This window comes from Peromyscus californicus, unplaced genomic scaffold (assembly GCF_007827085.1).
Source record: "Peromyscus californicus insignis strain IS unplaced genomic scaffold, ASM782708v3 Scaffold_10__1_contigs__length_136768540, whole genome shotgun sequence".
NCBI classification, from domain to species: domain Eukaryota; kingdom Metazoa; phylum Chordata; class Mammalia; order Rodentia; family Cricetidae; genus Peromyscus; species Peromyscus californicus.
In genome coordinates, this window is record NW_026294391.1 from 135,183,533 (window position 1) to 135,204,082 (window position 20,550).

At 46.2% G+C, this 20,550-nt stretch overlaps 1 protein-coding gene across 2 annotated transcripts; it reads right to left on the reverse strand.

Annotated features, from left to right (window-relative positions):
• Positions 1–3,588: 3,588 nt before the first annotated feature.
• Positions 3,589–20,542, reverse strand: G6pd (glucose-6-phosphate dehydrogenase). Of its 2 annotated transcripts, none has more exons than XM_052742767.1 (13): positions 20,414–20,542; positions 19,156–19,283; positions 9,866–9,903; positions 9,658–9,766; positions 8,427–8,644; positions 6,472–6,633; positions 6,120–6,245; positions 5,752–5,845; positions 5,423–5,609; positions 4,910–5,145; positions 4,734–4,810; positions 4,543–4,635; positions 3,589–4,448 (listed from the first exon to the last, which is right to left on the reverse strand). In XM_052742767.1, exons 2-13 carry the CDS (start codon positions 19,273–19,275, stop codon positions 4,358–4,360), a joined length of 1,551 nt encoding a protein of 516 aa, XP_052598727.1. In that variant the 5' UTR covers positions 19,276–19,283; positions 20,414–20,542; the 3' UTR covers positions 3,589–4,357. The 2 variants fall into 2 exon arrangements, with proteins under 2 accessions (XP_052598727.1, XP_052598729.1); XM_052742769.1 differs by having other exon boundaries at positions 6,472–6,630; positions 20,414–20,541.
• Positions 20,543–20,550: the final 8 nt, after the last annotated feature.

The following is a 20,550-nucleotide window of genomic DNA, read 5'->3' on the forward strand; positions in this document are numbered from 1 at the left end:
AGAGCTCTGAGTCTCAGAGGACAATGGGGGCTTGCTGGTACTTATATTCGCCCTGCTAGCTCTCAGGCCCAACCTCAGTGGTACCATCAGCTCACCTATCTCAGCCTTTGCTGTGATTCCTGCTCCAGAAGACTATAGGCACCAGGAGGATGTAGGATGAAGGCCTGCCCCTGTGCTAAACTCTGGCCTCCAGCCCTGTCCATGGAGTCCTGCTGCCTGCTCTGAAGCATCTTGGCTAGAAGTGTAACTGTTATGCCTGAAAAGAATGAAAATATTCTTTAGGCTAGGTGTGTGCACACCCTTAATCCCAGTACTTGGGAGGCAGAGGCAGGTGGATCTCTGAGTTTGAAGCCAGCCCAGTCTACAAAGCAAGTTTCAGGACAGCCAGAACTATATAGTGAGACCCTGTCTCCCTCCCCCCACCTCACACACACACAGAATTCTAAAGAGACACTTGTGTCCCCTCTTTTGGCTACCAGACTGAAACAAGGCACCTAGGGAATAGGAATTTCCCCCAGGAATCTCATGCTGGGAAAAGAAAAATGTTGAATTCCAGTGTCAGCCAGAGGGGGATCTTCTCTTCAGGAAAGCTTGTCAGACAACCTTGCAAGAGGAGACTGAAACCCAGACAATGATGATGGGTCAGTGATGAGTGGGACTACACCTTGACCAGGACTGCTTATGTGTGCCTTCTATTTAAACATTAACCTCATGTCAGGACCCTAAATACAGACTTTGCAAGGGGGTTACTGGATCTGTTTGTCCTTCTTTTCAATGTGGCCACAATGAATAAATCTTTCTCACTATTAACTTGGCTTTTAATTGGCTTATTGAGGATGGATGTCTGAGCCTGGCTCATTAGGGCTGCCAGGGGCACAGTCTCTGACTCTAAAGTAAATAACAAGAGTCTGTGATTTGTCTCTATCTCCTACCAAGTGCCTTTTCCCACTATCTGGTGTGCAGGTGAAGCTCTCCTCTCACAACCTGGAGGTACCACTTCTACTTAAAACAGGGGACACAATAAACACTCCAGTATGGGGGTGGGTGGAGGTGCTGCTGTGACAAACTTAGAAGGGCCCATATCAACCTTGCCTTTGTGTGAACTAGCCTATCATGCAGATTGTGAAGTCAAGCTCCCAGTAATGGGATGAGATATGATGACCAACTATTTCAGGGTTAAAAGACAGAGGACATGTGTGCTTCCTAGTCCAATTTGGGTTCTGGCACACTCTTTTTGCAAAAAGAAATTGCCTTGCTGAGATTGTGTGACACCAAGATTACTCTTCTCCAACAGCTATATGCCATCCTAGCAAACAGGCAAGAACAAACTTGCCAATGTTCAAGTTTCTTTTACCTTTACCATTTTTTTCTTGCAAGGTTTCTGGGAAGGATCCTTAGCTCATCCTTTAGGTCTGAGACCCTGCCTGCCATTATCACCCTAACCAGACTGTATTACCATCCTGGATATGAAAGCAGGGAGGGGTGTGGTTACCCAGTTCTCAATAGCAGGCTAGGGAGAGGTCTTGAAGGTTCAAACAAGAAGCCCTGGATAGGTGGCAATAGAGACACATGCCTGTAGCCTCAGCTACTTGGGAAGCTGAGGCATGATTGCTTGAGCTCAGACTGCTTTAATATAGCAAGAACTCTGTCTGAAAACAAAGTTGCCTTCCCAAGTAGGGGACAGAGGGCCCAAGTCCAAGTTGTTTTTCTTCCTATTAGCCTCCTGCTGACTGCCTGAGGGCTTCCTAGTCCTGGAACAGTAGGTCCTGCATGACCTAGATGCATGTTTTTAGCTCTCTGCTAGGAGCAGACTGTGCCTCAACTGCTCATTCTGGGTCACTGGTTTGCTTACTGTATAGACCCTCTGCCCTTTGATCATTGGTCCTGTCACCCTTATCTATTAGAACTAAGGCATGGTGGTGGTGCTTCCTACTATATTCCCAGAACTCAACTTAGAGCATGGGCTCAACAGGCTGCTATGCTCAGGGCCATTGTCTTTGTTGGGAGCATTGGCAGTGTGTTGAACCAAATTGCTGTTTCCCAGGCAAAAGGATACCTGCAGGTGTAGTTAGCTGCTATCATACCAGAATAAGATGGGCATCCATTCCAATGTGACAGGTACCCTAAGAGGCAGAAGCTAGACAGCCACAAACCAGGAATTTCTGGAATCATCTGATGCTGGAAGAGACAGAGGGGTCTCCCCTAGAGCCTCCCGAGGAAGCATTGCCTCATCATACCTTTATTCTGAGTTTCAGGCATCCAGCAGGGTGACATTGAACTTCCACTGTTGGAAGCATCTTATTGTGGTACTGTGTTATGGTTACCGGAGGTAGGTAAACTGGCAGCTCAAACAAGCACAGAATTCTGTCTCTTTAGCTGCTGCTTAGGCCAGTTGCCTGGGTAGAGTAACACTTCTATTCCCTCTTCCTTGCTTTCAATGTCAGTCATAAAACTTATAAACTCAACTCTTTCCTAAATAGTGAGTGGGGCAGGGACAGGCTCTGGGTAAAGCTAGCTAGTTTGCTAAGATACATGAATGATAAAGTGGTAGAGGTATTTATGTAGAAGGTAAAAGGGTGATTTGCCCTTGTACTTCAGGCTAGTCTCAATGACAAACACCCATGGAGTGATACCAAGTGATGGGAACAGATACAGGGAAGAGGCTAGAAAGACTGGAGGTCAGATCCAGGCTCCTGGCTGAACTACTATGGGACACCTCAGAAGTAAGGATGATGAGAGACAGAAAAGGAGGGGAAGCATGGAGAAGGTGGTGGGGTAGGAATTCAGAAGGTAACATGGTGTGATGGCTAATCTTGGTTGTCAACTTGACTACACCTGTAATTAACTAAATCCAAGAAGCTGGACATATTACTGAGGGATTTTTCTTGGTTAGATTTGAGGCGGAAGACCCACTCAAAATCCACATCATTTGAGGTCAGAAGGCCCGCCCTAAATCTCCTGGTGGCAGCCCATATAAAAAGACATGGACAAAGGAAACTTGCTTTTTGCCTGCCTGCATGCCTGCCCTCACTCTTGCTGGCAAGTTCATCTTTCTTTTTTTTTTTTTTTTTTTGGTTTTTCAAGACAGGGTTTCTCTGTGTAGCTTTGCGCCTTTCCTGGAACTCACTTGGTAGTCCAGGCTGGCCTTGAACTCACAGAGATCCGCCTGGCTCTGCCTCCCGAGTGCTGGGATTAAAGGCGTGCGCCACCACCGCCCGGCTAAGTTCATCTTTCTTATTCATGAGCCATTTCTTTGCTGGTGTTAGAACATATTTCTTTGGGATTCCAACCTAGACTGAAAACTGGGACTCCAGCACGAGATTGGGGCTGTTGAGATATCTAGTCTCACAGACTGAACAACTACTGGATCCTTGGCCTTTCTATCAGGAGATAGCATTGTTGGACTACTTGGATTTCCCTACCCCAACCTTGCCATTACATCCTCAAATAGTTTTACCTGTCCCCCTTGTCATTTCCTCCCTGCCATCCAGGACCATGAAGAAGAGACATTATTTCCCCACTCCCCATGTATATTAGTCAGAGTTCTATAAAGGAACAGAACTGATAAATGACAAGGGGAACAGGTAAACCTGTTTGAGGATTTAATGGCAAGGTTGGGGTAGGGAAATCCTAGCTGCTACTTCTGCTTTCCTTTGGTGAGAAGGCTGCCTGTGGGTGGGATGAAGATGACCATGGAGTATGGAGTTGGTGAGGGGACATCTAGGGCTCCAAAATGTTGATAGGCAGTATGAGGTCTCTTCCAACTGGTGAGGGGGAAATGTCAAGTGGCACTGAAGCTGGTGTGGCCATGGGCAGGTCCTCTCACATGGGTATCCTTGACCACTTTCTTCGAGTTTTGAAGAGTTTTCCCACAGACACCAGGGAGTGTAGTTTGGTCATTATCCCTCTGAGGCTCAAGGCTCTTCCCCATTGTTCCTAACTCCTGTCTTGAGGAGTCTAGGGACAGATTGATAGACTGTTGTTCTTCCTTTTGCAGGGGCTAGAGTGAGCAGAGGAGGTGATTCAGGTCTTGTGGAGAGATGAGTGGCTCAGATAGGGACAATGGTGGCCCTGAAAGCATTACAGTGAGTTTTGAGCACTTGGTAGTTGAGGAATGTAGCTGGGCTCGGTGGCGGTGGCAGCAGCAGCAGTGATGGCTGTGGCAGCGGCAGCAGCAGCATAGGATAGAGAGTGGTGGCCCGAGCCCAGGGACTGGAATGTGTGGCTAAGGCCTATGGTCCCAAAGTCCTTCCAATATGGGGTCAATAGTCCTAATATAGGGTTAGGTAGTGGGAAGGACAGACACAGAAAGGGTGGACAAAAGGGGCAGAGTGTGAATGGTGTAAGTTCCCAAGGCTCAGAGCTTGTGAGGATTCACCCACTTGTAGGTACCCTCATACTGGAAGCCCACTCTCTTCATCAGCTCATCTGCCTCTGTGGGGCCGCGGCTGGGAGGCAAAGGGAGACATAAGTAACCCTTGTCCCTGTTAATTCCCACTGCCCTGCTTGGCTTGGCTCCCTTAGGTCCCATTCTTCCCTTACCTGCCATAAACATAGGGGATGGGCTGGGGCTTCTCTCGATCAATCTTGTGCAGTAGTGGTGTGAAGATACGCCAGGCTTCCCTGAGTTCATCACTGAAGGGATACAGTGTAGGATGGAGTAGAGTCACATAGGGAGGGAGGGAGAAAGCCACCCTCTTGCCTGACTGTATTAGGCTGAGGAGGTCCCTCACCTGCGGACAAAGTGCATCTGGCTCCCACAGAAGACATCCAGGATGAGGCGTTCATAGGCATCAGGGAGCTTCACATTCTGCAGGGTTGGGGAAAGGGGAATGTTGCTGATACCACTGTACTCAGCCACCCAGGGCCTCCCTTAGGACCTTGCCCAGATGGTCCTCCCTGTGGGAACCTTGTATCTGTTGCCATAGGTCAAATCCAGCTCTGACTCCTCAGGGTTGAAGAACATGCCAGGCTTCTTGGTCATCATCTTGGTGTATACAGCCTCATTGGGCTGCACACGGATCACCAGCTCATTACGCTTGCACTGCTGGTGGAAGATGTCGCCTGCCACATCGCGGAACTGCAGTCTCACCTCAGCCTTACGCTCATTCAGGGCTTTGCCACAGCGCAGGATGAAGGGTACCCCTACGGGGCAGGGCTGGCCTCAGGGACTGGCTTTTCTATAGTCTTGCACTGTGTGCGTGTGTGGAGGGAGGGGGGAGCAGATTCCCTGTGCCTGTGTACATGTGTGAATGTGTACATGAGGAATAAGTATGACTAGGGTGGTGTCTCACTTGTGCCATCCCTCCTTCTCCAGCATCCCTTACCACTTAGCACCATGTATATGACCATGCTAATAAGTGTATTTTTGAGGGTATATCTATTTAACCCTGCCTTTCTGGGTCCCAGAGGTGTCACCTACCATCCCACCGCTCATTCTCCACATAGAGGACAGCTGCTGCAAAGGTGGCAGTGGTGGACCCATGGGGCACTGTGGGGTCATCTAAGTACCCGTTGGTAGCTTCTCCTTCTCCATTGGGGTTCCCCACATACTGGCCAAGGACCACATTGTTGGTTTCCACCTCTGAGATACATTTCAACACTTTGACCTGGGAGAAAACCAATGTAGAGTGGGCCCCTCAGTTTCAGGGAGGGTATAGGGAAACAGACATGAGCCCAGTGCCTTGTCATAGAGTGGCCTGCCATGGGGCATAGTTGCTGGGGACCTGGTGGACATACTTCTCTACCTACCTTCTCATCACGGACATCATCTGAATCTGTGGAGGCAGGCTTTTCCATGGCCACCAGACACAACATCTGCAGGAGGTGGTTCTGCATAACGTCCCTAGTATCAGAAGAGGCAGATATTCTGGCCAAGTGCCACTTCTAGGGTAGTAACAAGGAGATGACCAAGTTCTAGGGGCCCCAGGGTTACTAAACAAGGCTTTCTAGTAACAAGCTGGGAAACCTTGCTTCCTTATCCCTAGTGTCTTCCAGGTCTCCTTAGGTGAGGAAGTAGACACTGACCCTGGAAACTCTTTGGGGTTTAGCTGAATGGGTTGAATCTATCCCTCAGGATATGAGGATGAACCAAGTTGGAATGAAATATGGGTTCTTACCTGATGATGCCAAATTCATCAAAGTAGCCCCCACGACCCTCAGTACCAAAAGGCTCTTTAAATGTGAGGATCACACAGGCAATGTTGTCTCGGTTCCAGATGGGGCCAAAGATCCTGTTGGCAAATCTGTGGGAGGTACAGGAAAGAGGCTAGCATGGGAGACATTATGGAAGGGCCCATGAGTGGATCTACCCTTGGGATTCCATAGTATAGTGGCTGTATCTGAGCCAAGCTAGAGCCTAGCACCCTGGCCAGCATCTTTCAGGAATCTGTCTTTGGGGCAGTGGGGCAGGTGGGGTTCCTCACATTGCCACCCTTGCCCTGGTCCTCTTCCACCCTGTCCCCTTTGCACCTTAGCACCATGAGGTTCTGGACCATCTCCTTGCCCAGGTAGTGGTCAATTCGGTAGATCTGGTCCTCACGGAACAGAGAGGAGATGTGGTTCGACAGCTGGTTGGAGCTCTGCAGGTCTTTCCCGAAGGGCTTCTCCACTATGATGCGGTTCCAGCCTCTGCTGGGAGCCCCCAGTCATGTTATTTCCCAAACCTTTCCCCAGGAATAGGCCCAGGGCCATGTCACCCTAACCCTCACCACAGGGAGCAGGGCTTTCATCTACTCTGTATTCTCAGGTGACACAGGGAAGCTTTGCTGACTGCTATCGATCTTTACTCTGCACAGACAGCATCTTAGAAGCCTTCTTGTCAACATGCTAAGGGCTGGATCAGTTTCTGGGATTTGCCTACCTTGGTGCTAGGGTAGCATGACTGGCACATTCTTGGGTGGCTTTGTTTCCCTCTTTCCCCATGCTATATCCTCAGTGGGTCAGAAGTAGCCCAGCAGCCAACAGGGAAGTAGGCAGATAGGACATCAAGGATACAACTTCCTTACTAGTTTTACTTTAATTAGTTTGAGATAGGGTCTCATGTATCAAAGGTTGGCCTAGAACTTGCTATGTAGCCAAGGATGACCTTAAATTCCTGATTTTGTGCCTCCACTTCCTAAGAGCTGGGATCGCAGACATGTACCATCATGTGTCACTTTCCTCATTGGTTTCTCTCTCTCTCTCTCTCTCTCTCTCTCTCTCTCTCTCTCTCTCTCTCTCTCTCTCTCTCATGTATGGGAGTGCTCTGTCTTCATGTACATCTGCATGCCCAGAAGAGGGCATCGGATCTCATTACAGATGTTGTGAGCCACCATGTGTTTGCTGGGAATTGAACTCAGGACCTCTGAAAGAACAATCAGTGCTCTTAACCACTGAGCCATCTCTTTAGCCTTTGGTTTTATATTCTTGAGATGAAGTCTTGCTATATTACTCAGGTTGGCTTGGAACTCCTGGGCTCAAAAGGTAATCCTGCATCATCCTTTGAGTACCTGGGACTATAGTCATGGCCCAATGCAACTGACTTCTATTGGTTTTATTTGTTTTTTTAAACTAGCCTTTTTTCTTTTTGAGACAGGTTCTTACTATGAAGACTAGGCTAACTTTAAATTCACTATGTAGCCCATTGCCAGCCTTGACTACATAGTGATCCTTTTGCTTCCTGACTACTGAGATTACAAGTGTGCCACCATACTCTGCTTAATTTTTTTTGTTGTTTGAGACAGTCTCACTCTGTATTTCAGGTTAGCCTTGAACTCCAAGTACTCCTCTTGTCTTAGTTTCCATAGTGCTGGGATTATATGTGTGAGTTACCTTGCCCAGATTTCCACTGATTTTAAAAGAGCAGGTTCCTTTCTTTGTATTTCATAACAGAATACTAAAGTTGTTCACTAAATTCAAAATCAGGAGCAAGACAAAGATGGTGTTCAGTTTGCAGTGGTCTCTTATGAAACAACACTGCCTCCTGGTGGGCCTGCTGGGGAGGGGAGGAGGGGGAGAGAAGGAGACAGAGAGAGAGAGAGAGAGAGAGAGAGAGAGAGGGGGAGGGAGAGAGAGAGAGAGAGAGAGAGAGAGAGAGAGAGAGAGAGAGAGAGAGAGACAGACAGACAGACAGACAGACACAGAGAGAGACAAAGAGAGACAGAGAGACAGAGACAGAGAGACAGAGAGAAAATGCCTCACATGAGTAGCTGTTCTGTGGAGCAATACTGTCATCTTGTGGTCATGATGGGAACTGTTGCAAGAGGCCACTATTTTGTAGTTGAGAGCCTTGGAGGTAATAATAGCAAAGGCTGTTAGAAAACTCTAGTACTTATAGCCTGTTCCCTTTTTGGGAATGTTAATCCATCTGGACAACAAATTGGGCATTCAGAGTAGCAGAAGCAAGAGCAAACAGACAGGAAGGGAGAGAGAAAGATAGGCCTTACGTCTGACTCATGCAGGTCTCTTGAATGTTCTTGGTGACAGCTTCGTAGACTGTAGGGGGCAAGGCCAGGTAGAATAGGCGGTTGGCCTGCATCCCCTGGTGCAGGGCATTCATATGGCTGTTGAGGTACTTGTAGGAGGCTGGATCATCATACTGGCCAGCCACATAGGAGTTACGGGCAAAGAACTCCTCCAGCTTGGGTCTTTCCTCTGGGGTGGCCTGGGAGACAGAAAAAATGTCAGTGTCTACTTTTCTCAGAATTTACACTTGTTCTGCTCTAAAGGAGAGAAGGATCTCGTTTTTCTATGCCTTGTTCCACAGCTAAGTTGTGTTTCCCTTGAGTCAACTGTCCTGGCTCCACAAGTACAAGGGTTTCCTTCATCCTGGTAACTTTGTGTACACATGGGTAGGGGGCTGAGGCACACAGCAGGATACTGTATGCAGGTGGGGCAAATTATTGGTATAGTTTGCATATCCTCAGGGCCCTCATGCTTAGAACAGAAATCTGATTTCAGAAATTCTGATCTGAGAGAAAAGAATGTTGGAGAAAGATGTCTCTCCAAAATTATCATAGCAAATTATAGGTGCTGAGAAAATGCCAACATAGCATATTTACTAGGGGGAAGAGGTACTTGGAGGAGTCCTTCCAGTTGCTGGCATGACTCAGTGTGGCACCAGAGCACAGCAGGATGGAGCCAGAAAGGCTGGGTCAGAGTGGAGTTGGGAAACAGATCTGAGGCTGAATTGACCATCTTCTTTTGTCTTTGTCCAGAGGTCATAGAAAAGGCGTCATAAGAGCCGGGCGGTGGTGGCGCACGCCTTTAATCCCAGCACTCGGGAGGCAGAGCCAGGCGGATCTCTGTGAGTTCAAGGCCAGCCTGGGCTACCAAGTGAGTTCCAGGAAAGGCGCAAAGCTACACAGAGAAACCCTGTCTTGAAAAACCAAAAAAAAAAAAAAAAAAAAAAAAAGAAAAAAAAGAAAAAGAAAAGACTTCATAAATAAGTGGACAGAGCTTTTCAGTGGTTGGTAAAAGAGAACAAGGATGTAAGGTGTCAGAGCTTGAGTGTTCTGGGTGGCCCTGCATCTCAGCCAGTCAAATGAGAAGTGGGGAAGGAAGTGTTGCTTATGATGGGAATGGGACATGTCTCCTCATGGGCTGCCTGGAGCTAGTCTTGCTGTGGGATAAGGGAAATGGCAGAACAAGGCTCTGGGATACTCCAATGTCACTCACTTTAAAGAAGGGCTCACTTTGCTTGCGGATGTCATCCACTGTGAGACGGGAGCGGGCATAGCCCACAATGAAGGTGTCTTCGGGTAGAAGGCCATCCCGGAACAGCCACCTGAAGGTACAACAAGGCTGTTTTCAGGCTAGGTAGGGAAGGTCAATGCCTGTCCCTGGTAGAGAGGTTTTTTAAGGGATAGTATAGAGATATACCTACCAGATGGTTGGATAGATCTTCTTCTTGGCCAGGTCACCCTGCAGCAGAGGAAAAACATGGTCAGAAAGAACTGATATGACCTAAATCATTCCCCACCACGGTGATCTGGGTGTCCCCATATATCATCAGAGGAGCTCAGAGATTCAACCCTGACCCAGCCTTGTACCAATACAGGTGAGTAGATGAGTCTGCCGGGTTCAAGATGAAAATGTAGACATTGAGTTTATTAGAACTTAAGGATAATAAAGGCAGCACATACAACAAAAATACAACCTGTGAGATAATGACAGATGTCACATTAGCATAAAAGGGGTTATAAAGTAATGAGATGGTCACTCAATTAATGAAGTCTGAAAAATTGGTTACTTTTCTTGTTGCTATGACAAAATACCTGGCAGAAAGTAACTTAAGGGATGAAAGGTTCATTCAGGTTCACAGTTTAAGGGTACAGTCTGACGTGTCAGGGAAGACATGGTGATAGGAGTGTGAAGTACTTTGTGTCAACAGTCAAGAAGCAGAGAGATGAATATGGACACTCAGCTCACTTTCTCTTGTTTTCCTTTTTTTTTTTTTAAAGATTTATTTATTTATTTATTTATTACGTATACAGCATGTATGACTGCAGGCCAGAAGAGGGCACCAGATCTCGTTACAGATGGCTGTGAGCCACCATGTGGTTGCTGGGAATTGAACTCAGGACCTCTGGAAGAACAGTCAGTGCTCTTAACCTCTGAGCCATCTCTCCAGCCCCTTGTTTTCCTTTTGTTTAGTCAGGGACACCAACCAATAGGGTGTGCCATGAACATTCACTGTAGATTTTTCTTCCTCAGTTAAATCTTTCCAAAAACATGATCACAGATGCACCTCTGGGTGTCTATGAGGGGATTCTTAATGCCTGCTATTGCTTCTTTAGTTGTTAAACCCTTGCCAGTATTATAAGACAAGAAAATGAAATGGTATAAGGTTTAGAAAAAAACCACAAAAACCTGTCATTAGATGATAGCTTGTTTATTTAAAAATACATCAAATCAACCTACAGACTAATTATTAGAGTTAATGAGAATTTAGCCAAGTTGCTAGATTAAAAGAAGATAGGAGTAGGTAGAGATTTCTTAGTATATAAAGTAATAATCATAAGCCAGCATTGTACTGCAGCCTGTAATCCTAGTACTCCAGAAGTAGAGGTAGGAGGATAAGGACTTCAGGGTTATCCTTGGATATATAGTGAGTTCAAGGCCTGCACAGAGAAAGGGGAGATAGAAGAGGAGAGAGTGATACGAAAATACGAAGGGCATGTGTGAAACTCTAGGTTCAATCTCCAGTATTATGAAACAACGAAAAGAAAGAAGAAAGGAAAATTAGTAGGCAAGCATGGCATTATGTATGGCCTCAGTGGTAGGGTATGTGCTTTGCATGTACAGGGCCCAGAGTATAATCCCTAGCACCAAAAAGACAAGGTGCAGCCTTAGAGATAACATTCACTAAATTTATCTGTATTCAGAATATTTAAATAGCTCCTATGACACACTGTAAAACAATCTAACTGAAATGGGTGAAGGTTTGGCCAGATGTTTCACCAGAAAGAAAATGAATGGCCATTAAATAATAAATGGAAAGTGTTCAAGATCATCAGGTGTCAGAAAATACAAATTAAACAAGACATCACTTCATACTCACTAGAATGGTTGAATCCAAATGATAATAATTGGACATGTTGGTACATACTTATAATTCAACCATTTGGGAGGCGGAGGCAGGAGGAACTTCATGAGTAAAAGGCTAACCTGGGCAACATAGTGAGTTCCAGGCTAACCTGAGCTACATGGGACCCTATGTCAAATAGAACTCCCTCCCCACAAAAAGCCAAACTGTTGGTGTGGAACTCACAGACTGTGGGTAGAAATGTTCATGTTAAATCTAAAACAGCTTGGCAGCCTCTTATCAAGTGAAACACCTACACTTATCTTATGACCCACCATTCCTCTACTAGGTTTTACCCCAGAGAAAAAAGCAGGCAGCCAGCCACTCAAAGATCTGTGATGAATGGTCATGGCAGCTTTAATTTAAAATAGCCTGGACCCAGGTGGTGGTAGGGCACACCTTTAATCCTAGCACTTGGAAGACAGAGAGGCAGGCGAATCTCTATGAGTCTGAGGCCTGGTCTACAGATGGAGTTCCAGGACAGCCAGGGTTACACAGAGAAACCCTATCTTAAAAATAATAATAATAATAATAATAATAAAATAAAATTAAAAAAAAATTTTTTTAAAGCCCAGAGATGCTCAAATCAACCAGCACACAGATGGACAAACTGTATATCTGTATTCAGCTACTCAGGAATGAGCTACCAATCCAAACAGTATTGGCAAATCTCAAATACGTTATAGTAAACCACAGAACCTAGACACAAGAGACTAAATACCCATGGGCTCACTTAAAAGTCCCAGAATGGGCAACATGAGTCTATTATGACAGAATTCAGGTGAGTGGTTGCCTGGGGAGGTAGTAGACTGTCTAGCAGGGGTACCCAAGAACTGTGTGGGGAGACAGAAATGTCGTAGATTAGGCCATCAGCAGTACAGATACCATTTATGCATTGCAATGTGTACGAAGAAAAGAGGATAAAAATAATTGAGCAGAGGGTGGAGGGGAGCTTTCACATTACTCCTGGGGAAACAATGACTGCAAAGTGGGGGACTTCTTGGGTGCAGATTTTGCTGTAGTTTTGAGACAGGATCTGGGTATGTAACCCTAACTAATTTGGAACTTGCTAAATGGCCTTAAACTCAATGTAATCCTTTTGTCTCAGTCTCCTAAGTGCTGTGATTACAGGTGAGTACCAGTACACCTGGCTTTATTCACTTAAAATTATTTTTTTTATTGAGACTGGGTTTCATGTATCCTAGGCTAGCCTCAAACTCATTATGTAGCCAAGACTGGCCCTGAATTCCTAATCCTCCTGCCTCTACCCCTCTAGAATTATGGGAGGAGTATACCATTATGTTTTATATTGTTTTAAGCAAGAGCCTTGTTACATTGCTCAGGCTAGTCTTGAACATCTTCCCTGAAGTGAATCTCCTGCTTCAGCCTCCTAAGTGGTAGGACTTCAGATGATAATGCTCTGTTTCTTCTTTTTATTTAAATAATTATTTTATTTTTAATTATGTGTATGTGTGGTGGTATATTCACATTAGTACAGGCACCTATAGAAGGCACCTATAGAAGAGGACACTGGATCCCCTGGACTGGGAGTTACAGGGAGTTTTTAGCTGCTTGATGTGAGTGCTAGGAACCAAACTTGGGTTTGAGCAAAAGTAGCAAGTACTCTTAACCAATGAGCCATCTTTCCAGCCTGTTTTTTAAGGTGGGAGAAATTTACAAGGGTGTGCCAAGTTTGTGAAAAGTTGTCCAACTGCACCCTTAAGGTCTGTGTTTTTTGATATATATTCCAATAAAAATTATAAACATCTGGGGCTAAGAATATAGCTCAGTGGTAAAGTGCTTAGTAAGCATGAGGCAGTGGGTTTGATCCCTAGCACTGCAAAACTAACAAACCAAACAGCACCCCACAAAAACACTATAAATATTAACAGATACAAGTTAACTGCTTTTATTTATTAACATCAAGCAGTTGGCAAAATAAGCAATTTAAAACAATACCATTTACAAAAGTTAATATTATAAAGAACCCAGAAACAAATTCAATAGAATACATGTGTGGGTTTACAGAGAAAATGATCCAACTCCATTAAAGATGACCTATATAAGACCCCATGCTCCTCTCTAAGCCAATGTGCACACCCAGTTCAATCTCCCAACATGCTTTCATTTTGTACCCTGCCAAACAAGGTCTAAGAAGGGGGAGCTGAAACGGCTACCAAGCTCCTGAAGAATAGAGTAGGGCATCTGCCCTTCCATCTCAAACCCTATCATTAGGACCATGGGATGGGTGTGAACCCAAGCTACACAGGGTACTGCTACTCCATGGGGAGAGGTAAGCAAGTGGCACAGGAGTGGGCACTGGTCCCATCTGTATCCCAACTCACTCGCTATAGAAAAAGCAACTCTGAGTATTAAGGACATGAATATTTATGCAAAAGTAATTTGTTGAAAATTTTACTACAGGCATACCTAATTAAAATTTCAAAACACCATTCCATCTAACAAGGTATCTTGAAATTAATTTCCCAGGCGTTTGGGATGAGTGACATTAATTTCCTAGGTGTTTGGGATGAGTTGGTCTGGGTGGCATGAACTTTGCTAAGTTTAAAAAAGCTATGCAGAATGCAGCCAGAACAATACTCCTTACCTGGGCCCACTGTGACCTGGGAAGATGTTGGATTCCATGGACCAGAGACTTCCAAAAAGTGAAGTGAACTGCTGTTTCCTTTAGCACAATAACCAATAGGCAACTTCCTGCCATCATAAGTGGACTAGTATACAACATAGCCCATGCTGACTAGCTCTTTAAAATGGAGAGGTTGGGCTGGCTTGGTGGTTGGTTAAAAGCACAGGATATTCTTTTGGAGGTTTCTGGTTTGATTTCCAGGACACATGTGGTGGCTCACAACTATCTGTAACTCCAGTTTCAGGGGATCTGACACCCTCTTCTGACCTCTGAGGGCACCAGGCATGCAAGTTGTGCAGACATACATGCAGGCAAAATACCCATATGCATAAAATAAACAAAATCAAAACACTGAAGAGGTAATACCTTAGATACAAACTTCAAAAATGACTGAGCCAGATACAGTAGTGTATACCTGTAATCCCAGAACTTGGGAGGCTGAGACAGGAGAATAACAAGTTTAAGGCCAGACTGAGAAACATAGTGAGCCCCTGTTTGAAAAAAATGGGGGCAGAGCCTCAGGGAGAGACTGAGGCTGAGGCTCAGTGGTAGACTTGCTTAGCGTGCAGGAAGCCTTGAGGTATGTTCCCAGTAACGTATTAATAAACAAAAGAGATTGAGCTATGTGGCTGCATTGATGAATCCATTTCTATAGAAAATGGCAGTTCTGGATAAGGATGGTTATGGGCATTCAGGGATTTCCAGTGGCTTAAATGTTTGACTTCAGATGTTTGCTGAGTGACAGGTCCATGGAAGCAGGTGTATGCAGGTCATTTCCAGGTTCTACTGAGTTTCCAAAATGTCCACAGGGGGCTGTTACCAAACTTTGGCAACCTGTGTTGGCCTGAGGGAGCAATTCCCTCCACTTAGTGCCCATGCCTGTCAATTGTTCAGGATTAAAGTCCTGAGCACCGTGGAGTAGTTTCACATAATAACCACCATCTTCCATATGTACTTCTGGGAGCCTGAACCCAATGGCCACCTTGTAGCCCCATGCTATGATGCCTATCCTTAGGAATATGTCTAAGACTTGTTGCCAGCTGGGCTCCTATTGCTCTAGAGCCTCCTCATTTGTCACTCCCTCATGTGATACCTAGCATGGCGACCTGAGTGGCCTACTTACTGTCCCCTAAGTCACTTTGCTGGGCAAAGTTTTTACCCTGTTGTGCCAGATGGCTGCCCTTACAGGTTCTACAAAGGTCAGCTTAGATAAACCCCATTCTGGGCCAGAATCTCTCCAAGGATGTCTCTTCGTTCCTCAGAGTACTCTCAATGCCTGCCTCTGGCATCTCCCATCAGTGGGATGTGGGTTACTGCTCATGTCAGAGGGCTTTGTCCTGGGCTCACACACTCCAGAAAGGGCTGGCTTGCTGGGAAAACAATGACAGCTTCAGACCTTTCGAAGCAGGCAGTGTTTGCTTATGATCAAATTCCAACAGACTGGGAGGAATCAGGACAGACTCCAGCCAATGTATTGGTGGTAAGGGACAGGCTTGCTGAGTCACAGTTGCCCAACACCCAGAGCTGTTTGTTCTTGTTCCCTTTGGGATTAATCAGACATAGAACCTGTTCTCCTTGTTTTAGCTCAGCTCCTGCAACCGACAGTCTGCCTGCCTTCAAGTTACTCAAGGGAGGTGAGGTAGGACTAAAGACAGTGGGGGTGGGAGGCAGCCATTCTTTTCAGGATGGGGGTGACCCTGCCTTTCCTGCTGGCTTCATGACTCTCACTGAACTTCTCTTAAATAAAGAACATGAAAAGAATTAAAACCTAAATTTACCATGTGTGGGAGTGGGAGCAATTAGAGAGGTAGCTGGAAATCTCTCATTTTTGCCACCCCCTCACATTGCCCAAGGATCATGGCAGGGGAAGGAGCTACCTAAGGACATGCATGTGGTGACTTAGGAGAATTAGGGCATGGTTAAGATCTCCAGCCACAACTATCTGGCCAGATAAGGGCAAAGAAATCTGAGTACCAACTGACCTATGGTCAGCTGAGGTTTGACCTCTTGTTTTATAAACCCAAATCATACCCAAGGGTCGTTGGGGATGAGGGACCCACCTAGCTTCCCAAGGTGGAGTTCTGGGCTGTGACTGAGGATCAGCTGGCTTCCAATCACTGGAATAAGACAGGGGAAATGTGAGGTAGGTTTGGACTAAAAAAAAATAAAAATCTAACAAAAGGCGTCCTTCCTACACCCTGGGGCTCCATGAGTCACCAGGCTTTTGGGAGAATGCCAAGATCATCATGACACAGCAAGACTCTTACCAGTCCAAGGGAGAAGTCAATTCTGAAATGACTCAAGAAGAGGGATGGGCTTGGACTGCCAGGTCACTCCTTACACAGGCCTGTCAGTGGGATGGACCCTGAGTACCCACAGAGTCTATGGCTGTCACATAGTCTAGGTGGGGAAACTGATGTATAGCGTGAGCCCATCAGCCCATGTGGACTCTGAGGCCTACTCCTTTTCTTCTGCATAAGGGGAAAGAGTCACTTTCCAGCCTCACCAAGGTCCTATTGGCTGGGGAGATGCCCTTTTAGGTCCACAGTTCTTTCCCCACACTGGTCTGTAAGTACGGGGTTTTCTGGAGTGGGGCAGTAAGGATTTCTGTTTCCTTCTTTGAGTGGGACTCCTGAGAAGAGGAGTAGCTACAGTGAGGCAGCACAAGAACATCCTAGGTAGGAAGCTGGGTACATGGGTAAAGACTGGGTAAAGACCTGGGGAGGATGAAGGGGCAGAGGACGGCTACTTGGGCTCAGCTTGCCCTAGTGTGTTCCAGTTTCCTAGGCTTGGGGCCTGCCAGCCACTGGATTCCTTTTAGTTTCAGGATCACACTGAGCTTGTTTCCAACTTAGAGGACAATTGCCCTCTTATCCTCAACTTGCCTTGTTTTCTAGGTCCACTTGAGACCTGTGTGTTGCAGGGGGCTTAGTACACAAGAGCCCATTTGTGACTTCTGTCACATACAGCTCCCTAAAATCCTGTTTGTTTGCTTGCTCCTAAAATACACTGTTCCCACAAGGATAGAGACTGAGGCTGTTGTGAATTGGAGGAGACACTTGATTGCTACATTGAATGAATGGAGAATTTGCAGGTCTCCTACATCAGCTAGCACCTTGCCTACTTCATGCTGGGCTGTCCCAGCACAGGGTCTGTCTGTCTCAGGCCCCCTGAGAGGAACAGAGAGAAATAACAATGCTCTTCAACAAATCTCCCTTTCTTCCCCCATTCCCTTCTGTTGGAGCTAACACTTCCCATCTCTACTCTGGAAGCCTTGGTTACCACTCCCAGAGCAGAGGAGAGTAAAGGGGAACCACACTGATTGCAGTGAAATGAAGTTGCTCAACTTCAGGCTAGAACTCACATAATCAGCCTAGGATAAAGCCAGAGGCTGTCTGGCCCTTGTTTGTTAGGTGAAAACTACTAAGGTTCAGAGAAATGTAGACATTTGTTCCAGGTCACACAACAAACTGTCAATGAGGGAGGGTCCTGCAGTTGTAAACTATCTTTGCTGTTTGGGTTATTGTTGGTGCAAGCTTATGAAAGCATGGGTGGGGCAGGGGGGAATCATTCTCAGTTACTTTCTCTTTCAGATGGCCCTTTAGATTGAAGGGCCTAATAGTCCGAGTCCTATATGCCAAGGTTTGTGTTTGATACATGCATGCATGGCTCCTTTAAGGGGACTAGGCTGGAGCCAGGGCTGAGGGTAGGACTGCTGAACTGTGTGTTCTGACTGGGTACTTTTCTTGGGTCTTAGAGTTACAGGGAGTCAGGGGACAGAGCCTTCGGGTGTCTCTCCCTTGCCCTTTCAGTGGTAGAGCCCTTCTCCTCTGCTTCTGCATTCCTTTTCTAAGTTCTCCCACTCCTAGTTTTGCTCAGAAATACAAGGCTGACAAAGAACAGGTTTGGCAAAGGGGGTGATATGTTCTGATTTCCTCTTTTTTTTTTTTGGTAGTACTGAGAATTGAACTTAGGGCCTCATGCATAAGAGGTTAGTACTTTACTACTGAGCTACAGCCCTAGCCCTTAGTGGGCGTTAATGCTATGTATGAACAAGGAACCACAGAGTTCCTCCATCACTGAGGGGCCCAGAGTGTGGAAGGTGCTGAGCCAGTGGCTACCCTCTCAAGAACACACTAGCTCTGATGAAGTTCTTGCTCAAGATTACACAATAAGTTAATACTGAAGATGGTCACACAAGAGTGAGCTGATTCCAGGGTTAAAAGCAAGCAATTGAGTTTACCTTTGCCATCAAACCCTGGTCACTGAAAATGCCCTACTGCCACATAGCACATAGGAGATGGTGCCCCCACCTGCCCCAGTCTCACTGTGTACCATCAGTACACCACCCCTCTGACTGTGCTTCTGTTCTTCAGTTTTTCCTAACAGAGTACAATGATAGTTGTTCCAGTTGGACAACAGGAAACCAGGTGGAATTAACAGAAATCTGCAGTAGGCTTTGGAAGATGTGGCAAAGAGGAGGTATTTGCCTCCAGGGAACTTCGTGCAGTAGAGAGAAAAGAGGCAGAGGCAGGACCTCAGATCCTTTCACTGAAATTGACTGTAACATTTGTCAAATTATTTTGAAAAAAAATATAGATTGAATAGCATTCCCTGATTGCACCTCAGTTTTTTCCATCCAGGAGGAAGAAGTCCAGCTAGATGGTGCTTTAGAACGTGGATGTTCCAAGTCTGGTCCACATTCAATGGCTGAGCATAGATTTCCGAAACGCCTTGCAAGTGAGAAATTCAACACAAGTACATGATGTATAGCAGGTACTGCTGTGATGATCAGGATACACAGGTGAAAACATATGCCATAGAGTTCAAACTAGTAGAACCTGTGTGGTTCCTTAGCAGTCAGTTAGGAAAGTTGAGGTACAAAGAGAAGTGCCTTGCTACATTTGATTTTTTTAGACTCAGGGCCTGAGGGGAGACTCACCGATGCACCCATGATGATAAATATGTGTGTATCAGCTTGGTGGAAGGCATCACCTTGGTACAACTCTTCCCTTAGGATCCCACACACCTGGGTTCGGCTCAGGGCTACCTGCTCTGCCATGATGTTTTCTGGTGAAAGAAAGGCTCATTGATAAGGCAGGAGAACAGAAGAGCATTGACAACCTAACCTTATTCAAGGGTCTTTTGGGTTCTCACTAGGTTACTGAAACTACTGGCTGGGAATGCTGTGAGCCTGCGCATGCAGAGTCAGAAACTACTGCTTCTGGACTCCAGCCATACCTTCTTATATTGTGGAGGCCCACAGAGGTTTCCTAGTGAGAGCTGAGATTGCTTTATCCAGCAGGGCTGCATTAGAGGATTGCTTGACCATGTGCTTGGTTACCAGGTGATTGGAAGGGTCTACACTTGGCTGAGCTAGGGGGCGGTCTTTGCCCCATCCCTTGGCATTCTTATAAATAACCCTTTAGAAGAGACAGATGGGGCTAGTGGATAATGATCCAGGCCCTCCTGAGGCTATCCTGTGTTTCTGTTTCTCTCCCCTCTATCCTTCTACCTCTATATTTCTACCTCAATCTCTTATCCCTCTCTCCTCAATAGTTCCCTGTCATAAAAAAAAGTGGGAGCTGGTTTCCCACACTATGTTGTCTTCTCTGGGGGCTATACATTACGAAATCACTATAAGCATTAATGGAATTCATTAAAATTCGGTCAGGGCATCGCCCTGTGTCTGGGGCCATCACACTTTAGTCTCTGCCAGAAACTCCACAATGAACTGAACATGTTTGATTGTGCAGATGATGGAGTTCAGCTCCAGCTCTCTCCTGGCCAAGCTAGGTGATCCCGGAAGGTCCCTTCTCTTCTTTTTTTTTTTTTTTTTTTTTTTTTTTTTTTTTTTTTTGGTTTTTCGAGACAGGGTTTCTCTGTGTAGCTTTGCGCCTTTCCTGGAACTCACTTGGTAGTCCAGGCTGGCCTCGAACTCACAGAGATCCGCCTGGCTCTGCCTCCCGAGTGCTGGGATTAAAGGCGTGCGCCACCACCGCCCGGCTGGTCCCTTCTCTTCTAAAAGTCTAGTCCTCATGGGCCCAATGAGGGGAAGTGCGGAGTACAAAGGGATGGGTTAAGACCTCGTAGATTTTCTTCCATATCCAAGCATGACAAATACGCACATCAAAAGGACATGAGGCGCACAAGCAGGAAGCACATCCCTCCACCGGTGTGCCATCAGACCACCCCTTTACCTGCGTTTAGTTGCTGCTGCCAAACAGGTTCACAGTTCTGGAGTGCACAGCTCGTTTCCGGGGGCTGCGCTTAGCTGGCCCATTTAACGCAGGAGGGCGGGTGCTTTGACTGAGCTGACCCGCCTCAGGAGAGGCAG